The sequence below is a fragment of the Salvia hispanica genome, chromosome 2, assembly GCF_023119035.1.
Source record: "Salvia hispanica cultivar TCC Black 2014 chromosome 2, UniMelb_Shisp_WGS_1.0, whole genome shotgun sequence".
In the NCBI taxonomy this organism is placed as follows: Eukaryota; Viridiplantae; Streptophyta; class Magnoliopsida; order Lamiales; family Lamiaceae; genus Salvia; species Salvia hispanica.
Genome location: NC_062966.1, coordinates 2,131,442 through 2,140,834, shown reverse-complemented (window position 1 = coordinate 2,140,834; position 9,393 = coordinate 2,131,442). Strand labels below are relative to the sequence as shown.

At 32.8% G+C, this 9,393-nt stretch overlaps 1 protein-coding gene across 1 annotated transcript; it reads left to right on the top strand.

Annotated features, from left to right (window-relative positions):
• The first annotated feature begins 3,486 nt into the window (after positions 1-3,486).
• LOC125203589 lies at positions 3,487-6,209 on the top strand. The gene is made up of 3 exons (XM_048101969.1): positions 3,487-3,747; positions 5,025-5,355; positions 5,443-6,209. Exons 1-3 carry the CDS (start codon positions 3,667-3,669, stop codon positions 6,045-6,047), a joined length of 1,017 nt encoding a protein of 338 aa, XP_047957926.1. The 5' UTR covers positions 3,487-3,666; the 3' UTR covers positions 6,048-6,209.
• Positions 6,210-9,393: the final 3,184 nt, after the last annotated feature.

Sequence of the window (9,393 nt, the reverse complement as noted above, 5' to 3'; positions counted from 1 at the left end):
AATTATAGGATTTGTAACTTCTTTCAAAATTAAGAATTGTATTAGTAATAATTATGATAATTTAAAATGGCAGTTACAATCTAATCACATTATTGTGTGGGGAAATAATTTTTGTTGGGTTAAGCGTTAGTAATAAATAGAAATCCACCATGTATATATTGATGAATTAACATAATTTTCACACCGCGTGTGTATCTTAATTTATTTCAATATATTAAAGAATTTATGTACGTACAAAATTATTTTTATGCACATAGGAAATCACTAACTCTCATTTAAGAACCAAACAAGTATATATGCGTATTACATAGGTTAAAAATTTTAATCAAAAACTCATCTATCTGCCATTTTAGATTAAAAGATTAAGTCTCTTTTAATTTCATAAGTATCGAGTAATATAAAATTATTTTAATTAAATGTCATTTCATTTCTTTGTAACACTCAATTTAATATCCAAAAATTAATGCTCATCATTATTTTACCGTTACATATTTGCTATCATGAATTCTCTATGAGAATAGAATAAAAAATCAAAATATTAAATTCTCTTATAAAATTAATGTGTGTCCGTATATAGTTTCCATCCGTCAATCAATTTTTTAATTAATTATTCAGTTTTTGAAACTTACTATTCACATTTAAAGGTGCAAATTAATGACTTTAATTTGGAGAAGTTATAAAGCATCTCATGGTTAATTTTTTATCTATAAATATGACGTTTGAAGACTTACTATCTACACATTCCTACTTACCTCACACTTAAGTTTGATATTTTTGTTCATATCTTATGAAAAAAGGTCAACATCATGGAATCATTCTTCACCTTTCTCAATGATCTGGAGCCTTCCACAATTTATTTTGTTATCGAAGTTCGTTACATCCACGTTTATGAAGCTACTGCTCATGGAGCCATAACCAATGCCATCGGGTTATAGTGTTTTTCATTACCGTGCGGTATGTTGTTTAATGAGTTATTTTATGTTTGTATGCAAATTATATAAAATCATTAATTATATTTTTTTGCTTAGGGCGTTAGCATTCAAGCAACTTTTCCGTGAAGTTTACACGAAAAGTTTGGTGCAATACTTAAGGAAGTGACGTTTTTTCGTACAATTTCATGTTTATCATTTGTTGTATTTTCATTGTGGTTGTGTGTTTTGTTTTGTTTATTTGTTTTTTTTTAATCTTCACAACGACAGAGAATGAGGTAGAGGGGCACAGCGTGGACGAAGGCCGATGATATGGTGAAATTTATGTGTAGCATCACAGCTGGCATACTCCTGTCCAATTTGCATATTCATATTTAGTCTTTTTAAATAATAATATTATTAATAGTCCTACTAATTGTGGATTGGATATTAGGCTATTCATCAAGTTTAGACTTCCCCATATTATTGGTCTTTATATTTTTGGTATAATCTTCTTCAATAATTATATTAGTCTGATGAAGTGTAGTTTATTCCTTTTGTTATAAAGATGAGCTATTAGGCTTTTAAGTTTAAGCTTGCCGTTATTCCTTTTGTTATAAAGATGAGCTATTAGGCTTTTAAGTTTAAGCTTGCCTATATTATTGGTCCGTTATATATTTGGCTAAGCGATAGCCTTCACTAATATATATTACCATCTTTTTGGATCACTTATATAAGACGTTATTACTATATCCTCTGTCCCATGATAGAAAATTATACTATATCAATATTTTTTTCCCCACATATCTATATAAATTGAGTTATGGAAGTATTAATGCTCTTATAAATTAAATAATATATTATAACTTAATTCTTTTTTAATTCTTTTTTAAGTTTTACTTTAATATTTGCCTGAATCATTTAGCTATTGTTTTATATTTATTCCATGCCAATTTTTAAAATTTGTTCTTATTAAGTGTGTCAATTAATAACAAAATAGTAATAAGTTAATTTGAATTAGTCTAATAATATTGATTTATAATTTATTTATTCATAATTATGAAATTTTTGTATAGAAAGTAGTTCGTGAGATGTTATACTTTCAATTAATTCTAATATAGGAATAGTATTTTTATTTAGTACTCCATGATACATGGATTATTATTTTTTTCTTCGAAGAACTTAATGAAATGATGTTATTTCAAATAATTTCCATTCACGTATTATGAATTAAAGCTTTCCAAATTTTTATGATTCATTCTTAATTATTTCATGTTTAATATATATGTTGTAGCCGTATAATTCATAGTTATTATATACATTTTTTATAATGTTTTACATTTTTTGTAAATAACCTATAATTTAAAATTATTATTTTAAAATATTTAATCTGTGCGATGCACAAGTGTGATACTAGTTTTTATTATAAATGGCAACTAGCTATTCTTATTTAAGTTAAACTTATTAAATGATTTGGCAAATCTTGAAAAAAATTATTAAAGATTTTTTTTCTCTCTCATCTTACCCAAAGATTGGGTAAAATCTTGTTCGTAAATTCAGCGCAAGTCGTTTAATCCTATTTTATTTTCTCTTTTTTTTCATTATAAGTTGCTCGATTTTCATGGAATTAGAAAAAAATCCAAAAAAAGATTTTAAATATAATATAGATCCCAATAAGATTTCAAATATAATACAGAAAAAAAATGGAGAATAATTCATCAAACCTCAAAAAATTCTAACTTAACAGATTGTAAAAAAAAACTAATGGTTGGAGAATGGAGTATATAAAACGAAGTGAAAAATTGGTTGGGTGGAAAAAAAAAACAGAGAAATTTAAATATAATAGTTTAAAAATTAAATTAAACTCTAAATAATAATATTAATTTTAAAATAAGTTAAAGTTTAATAACCGGTATAATATAACATTATTGTTAATTACTCTGATATCAATCCAGTCCAAACTCATCTACTCCCTCCGTCTCAGATAATTCGTCTAAGTTTTTCATTTCGGTCCGTCCCATATAATTTGTTCCACTTCACTTTTACCATTTTTAGTAGTTGACCTTATATTCCACTAACACATTCCTACTCATATTTTATTATAAAACTAATATATAAAGGTATGACCCACATTCCACTAACTTTTTCAACCCACTTTCCATTACAATTTTTAAAACCCGCGGCCAATCAAAGTGACCTGAATTATCCGGGATGGAGGGAGTAGCATTTTAATAAAAAAATTAATTAATCTCATAACCACATACACAACCTTCCATCTATATAATTTTTGTTTCCATCAATAACCCTAACTCAAACAAATAAAATATTTCCAATTATTATCAATAAATAGGAAAGTTAATTTTTCTCGTCGAAGATTACAATTTTTTAATCAATCTGATTCTATTAGATTTCGGTATTGTTTTTCATATATTCAAAGCAGAAATAAATCGGGGCAAAAGTGTAAATAAGAAAACGTATAGGGGCCCAATTGAAAATTAAAAGAACGCGTCAAAGTCGGTCATACCTGGCCTATATATATGACCTCTTCTACGCCTAAATCGTTTTCATTCCGCGTTTCCTCTGTCGTAGTCGAAACCCTAACCCTAGGGCACTCTGAGATCTGCGCCTCTCCTTCCTCCAGATTCGAATTATTTCTTCTTAAATCTTTAAAACTACCCTGTATTTCATTGCCGTGAGTGGGATTTGTGATTTGTGATTTGTTTTACGGCTAAATCTTCGATTTAATCTCCGATTCGAAATGTCTCGGTGCTTTCCGTACCCACCACCGGGCTATGCTTTGAGCAGCGCCAGAAAAGATGCCTTGATCGATTCGATTAAGGTTGGTTGAACCGAGTTCCTTGATTGATTTATTCATGAGCTTGAGTACCCATCGATATGATTAACGAGTTGTGGTGGGTTTTTTTTGGTACCGAGCGGACATGTGAATTTCTTAACAAATCCGATAATTGATTGTGTTTGATTTCCATGTACACATACATCTTTGAAAAATGTTTGTATTAGTGGACCTGGATTTTTGTGTGGAGGATGGGTTGGAATTTCTGGAAAATTTGAGATAGTTTTTGTATTCGAATGATAACCCATATTAAATTTAATTTAATTTATTTAAAAATTGAGTATGGAGGCACTTTGTCGATTTCAAGATTCTGAAAAGTAGGGTTGGATTGAGTCTGACTTTTGGTTCTTGTATGTTTTATTTGTGTGCTCAACTTTAGGTCATTTTTTATTTTGTCTTAGATTTTGGGGTAGTATGCATAAATATCTTGTTTGGTGATTGAGAAATTTGTGTTAACATAAATATCAGAGGCCTGCACCAACACAGTTGTAGGATATTTTCGGTCTTGAGTGGAGATATTTAGAGATTCTTTTGGGAAAGCTTTCTGATGTTAGTGATGTTTTTTTCTTGTGCAAAAGTACTTTTTTATTCATCCAAGCTTGATTTAGTGTTGTGGGGATGTTAGTGAGTCTACTAACTTGATCAAACAAGAAGTTTAAACCTGTAATCTTCTCCATAGTTGTGTTACTTGATTTGGACGTAGTATATTGTATGTATCCAATGAGAATCAAGAGGCCACATGATTCTCTTTCACATTCAATTAACATATTTTTTAGGCTGGGTGTTCAGTCAATTGTAGCGGGATATATGTCTTTGATATTATAAATCCGCTAGGTATGGTTTTATGGACCTTTTTAGTCTTTATCTTCTGAAGTCTCAACTAAATTACAAGCTTCAGTTTAGCTCTTTCTTCTGAGTAATATTTATTTCTTTAACCTTTGAAAATTTTCTTCCATTTTGCTTGTTTGCTTAACATCTGGTTTGTACTTATTTCAAACATTGTGATTGTGTAATTCCTCTTTTGTTTGAAGAAATTGTGTTTGAATCTTAATTGTATTGACTCGAGAGATTTGGAATGTAGCAGTCAAATGTTAGATTTGCTAAGTGTAACTTGAGATGCTTGATCATCTCTAAGTGTTTTGTTTGTACTGATTGCATAAGAAGTGTAATTATGCTGAGGTCTGTAGCCATATTCTCGGCCATGTCGCATAAGCTCTTCCCTGTAATCAATTTCTAAATTTTTTGATCTTGGTGCTCTAAAGCTCCAAAAGCCAAAGGTCCAAGCTGAGGAACAGAGGAAGGAGAAGAAAAGGGATAAAAAAGAGAGAAAGAAAGACAAGAGTAGTCTGAAGAATCTTGGCAACACTGATATTGTCTGTAGTCATTTTGGTGAAAAATTCTGGAGTGATGGCCAAGGTGACTTCTCACAAAAGGGAAACAAAACTGAGATTGAACAATTGGAACGGAGTGGCCTCACGGAGGAGCATGCAAAGCCTGTTTTCTTGCCTGGTCCGAGCTCTTCCTCTGACAGCACCGAGAATAGCAACAAGAGGAAGAGACAGCCTTCCCCTGTTGATGTTAGCCGCAGTCATGGTAACGATATTTCAGATGTTGTGGAATTTCTAAAACTATATTTCATTAATTAATGTGTGTTCATATGCACTTGTTTTTTTTAATCAGGAAAAATTATCCGGATACGGCTAACTTCAAAGAAGCAAACCCAATCTGATGCTCCATCAGGCAATGAGCACAAACCATGTTCTACATCAAGTAGAATTCATACTCCTTGCCAAATCGATAATGATGTTTCTCAGAGACAGAGAAGTGCAGGCTTTTGTTCCACATCAGGGTCAACCAGCCAATGTCTTGTTCTAAAGAGTGGTGGAGAACGGATTCATGTTGCCTCTAACCAGAACAAGACTGCTTCTCCCTCTGAAACTAAAGTGTTGCCTGCTACCTCTAAGCAGATCAAGAATGCTCCTCCCTTGGAAATTAAAGCTTTGCCATTAGCAGATATAGTTTTGACAGCAATGCAGAAAGAGGGGCTTCGTTACCAAAATCTGATTGAGAATTGGGTTCCACCCCAAATTCTGCAAGATGTTTGTGTTGATAACGAAGATGAAGATTGGCTCTTTGGGGGCAAGAGTAAATTGGAAATGCCTGAAAAGAAGCGGGTGCTCAGAGATGACAGCATACCCTGCTCGAACACGTTGTCATTGTGGCCCCGTGCACAATACTTACCGGAGGTGGACATGTTTGCATTGCCGTACACGGTTCCTTTTTGAATTTTATAACACGGATAGACCAAATTGTATTCATTGTTTTTGCCCGAGGATTTTTGTATTGGTTTCTCTTCGGGCAAGTTGGAGGCTAAGAAATGAGAATGTATCGCTTGCAATTTGCATGAGAATTATAATTGTATATAAAAATATTTAATTTTTATCTTATTTTTCAGTCCTAAATTGTTTCCGTCATTGTTCTAAATTAAAATTATATTTTCTCTTTCCATTTAACACACAAAACAAAACCTCCTAAAATCTCGCAACGTCTCACAAGTGTGACATCTTTTGTGGGACGTAGGAGTATATTTTATTAACAATTAAATTATAACTTAATTTTTTGGGTTGCAGATTAGGTTTCTTCGTTGTTCTCCTTCAAATTCCCTTGTAGCAAAAAACAACAAATAAAGCAATCCAATCGATTCAAATAAATAACTCTGGTGATTCCGACGCGACTTATTGCCATCGCCGCATTCCTAAATCCCTCATTCACTCGCCCCTCCGGTAAGAGCTGCCGCCTCCGCTGGTGCAACCAGCTCTTCCCTCAGGTCAAGCATCACGCCTTCACCCCGACGAGGAAGACACCACCATTCACGCACACGCCCGCTTCGTCAACAAACGGGCCACCATTGCCTCCTCCTCTATGGCCGCACCGACAACGCCATAAAAAACCACTGCAATTCCACCCTTAAGTGCAAGTTCTCCTCTTTCACCGAAGACAAGCCAGGAGCGACGGCAAAGGTGGGGGCGGGTGGTGGAGTGGAAGGGGAAGAAGAGGGTGTTGAGAGAAGGATAGAAGAGAGTCCTGAGAGAGAGAGTCTGGATTTGTTTTTAAAAAAAGAAAAATATTAAATATTCTAATTTAAGTCTCTAATTTAGTCAAAATAGTTTAAATTGCAGTTGACCGTTAATTTTTAACGGGGCCATCCAAAAAGGACCAAATCCGACCCGTTTTCAATTGTGAGAGACCAAATAATTCAAAAGATAATGTTCTGGACCAAAATCGTAAAATCACCATATGTTAAATACCAAAAAGAGACTTTACTCGTGGAATATTATATGAGACACATTTAATGTATTAGTAGGATTGTGAGTGTAAAAAGTTGTTGGAATGTGGAATCCGTATACTAAAAATTGAATAAAGTAAATAGTTCTATAAATTATAGACGATCCAAAATGGCAAAATAATTCTTTAAATGAAGGACAGATGAAGTACAGAGGAAGTATTAATTAAAGTTCAAAATAATACAGGTTTTGGATTTAAATTCATTTTTTTATTTTGAAAAAATCATAAGAATTTTATTGAATCCGTCATCAGTTAACCCGGTCCACAATCGGATCGTATGGTCCATTTTTGACACAATGGTTCCAATATTTGTTTTTATGAATTTCTTCCGACATTTATTGTACAAGCTAAAGCTGATTTGGTTTCATTCAAAAGGAAGACGATACATTTACTAATATAAATGGCTAAAATATAATCCCATGTTATGTGAAATATTTGTTTTTCGACATAGAATTTTATATAGTGTCGTTTGGTTAGTTATGCTGAGAGAGAAAAAGTAGAGATGATGTAAAGATCATCTCCAACCATTTACACCAAACTCAAAACTCATTTTCGAGTATATATCACATCAAAAAGTAATTTTACTCTAATTATTTATACTAAACTCAAATTTTACACCATTTTTGAGTATGTTTCACAATTTTTGGCAGGGACCCATATATGATGTTATTCCATAGGAAAAATGCAAAAAATGAGTTTGAGTTTGCAATATGATTGGAGAAGTTTTCTATATCAAAGTGAGATTTGATATATGATTGAAGATGACCTTAATTTGAGTTTGGTGTAGCTGGTTGAAGTAAAATTACTTTTTAGTGTGACATATACATGAAATTAAGTTTGAATTTGTTGTAAATAGATGAAGATGACTCTAATGGGACAACCTAAAAATAAAAACATGTCACTTTTAATAAGACACGGAAAGTAAGACAAATGTAAATTGAAAGATGATTCTTAGAATTTTATAAGGTCAAAATTAAAACTATTTCCTATAAATAAAGAAAATACTTACTTTGTACGTATTAGGTCATCTACAATAAGGCTGCAAATTACGGCTTTCAGTGTGTAGCAATTTATGGCCTTATTGCATCTTTTTGTCTAGGGCGGCGACGTTGAATTAGGCGTATCCACGATTGAAAGTCGGACTGGATAGCTTATTTTGTGGCCCTATTGAAGCATATTCGGTGGCCGCATCACATTTTTTCTTTCGTTTTTAATACTACTCTCTTCGTTCGCCATTAGGAGTCCTATTTAAGTTCGGCACGAGTTTTAAAAAATATAATGGAAAGTGGGTAGAAAAAGATAGTGGAATGTGAGACCTATTTTTATATGCTATTAATTTTATAATAAAGTGTAAGTGAAATGAGTTAGTGGAATGTGAGGTCTACTGACGAACTAAAATGGCAAACCAGGACTACTAATGACGGATTGGGGAAGTATAATTTTTAGTACTTAATTTAATACTTCATCCGCCCCCTGTAGTAAAGACGTTTCTTTCAGTATGGTATTTAAGAAAAATTGTTTTAAGTGAGATAAGTAAAGAGAGAATACAGTAGAATAAAATGGCAACGAGATGAAAATAAAACAAGGCAAAAGATAATATATAAACAATACACAATAATACAAGTGTAAATATAGACATTTCATAATGCATAAATAGGAGACACATTAATTGCTTTCTTTTGAGAATATTAGAACACAATAATTGGAGGTTTAAATGGCATTAAATATCAAAAGCCTTTTAATTTAATAACCTGAAAAAAAAGTCGTAGGGAAGAAACTTTCTTAGGGCAGCCACTTACGCTCCACCAGACACTCCCCACACATCGCTCGCCCCAACCATCTTTGGGTGTATCAGGTGGTTGCAGGCGAATCTTGTGCGCCTGAAGCGCACTTTTGACAATGTTGGATTGATTTATTATGACCTTAAATATAATGTGAAATTAATATGAATCCCACATCGGTTCTACATGGATGTGTGGAATATTAGTGAGAGTCACCCTTATACCTCTGACCATTACTTTTGATTAAGTATGGGCTCCCTGCCTTGTATGCTTATCAATTTGGTGTTGCCTTGTATGCTTATCAATTTGGTGTTGTAAACGTTGATTGGGACAGCCTACACTACGAGGCTATCTGAAGGTGTGGCCAAAGAGGTGCCACTGAAGATGTGTTCCCAAAAGGGGCAGCAAATGGATGATATCGTCACGATTCTAACTATCCTCGTGTGATGGGCCATCTTGATGTGGGAACAAAATAAAGTCATGGCGATGGTAATCATCCGAAGCA

What these genes read in the sequence shown, in the direction of transcription:
- LOC125203589 (XM_048101969.1), top strand. Translation starts at nt 3,667, where the DNA reads ATGTCTCGGTGCTTTCCGTACCCACCACCGGGCTATGCTTTGAGCAGC. An exon ending in CCTTGATCGATTCGATTAAG is followed by an intron (nt 3,748 to 5,024) that starts GTTGGTTGAACC and finishes GGTGCTCTAAAG; the next exon opens with CTCCAAAAGCCAAAGGTCCA. An exon ending in TGATGTTAGCCGCAGTCATG is followed by an intron (nt 5,356 to 5,442) that starts GTAACGATATTT and finishes TTTTTTAATCAG; the next exon opens with GAAAAATTATCCGGATACGG.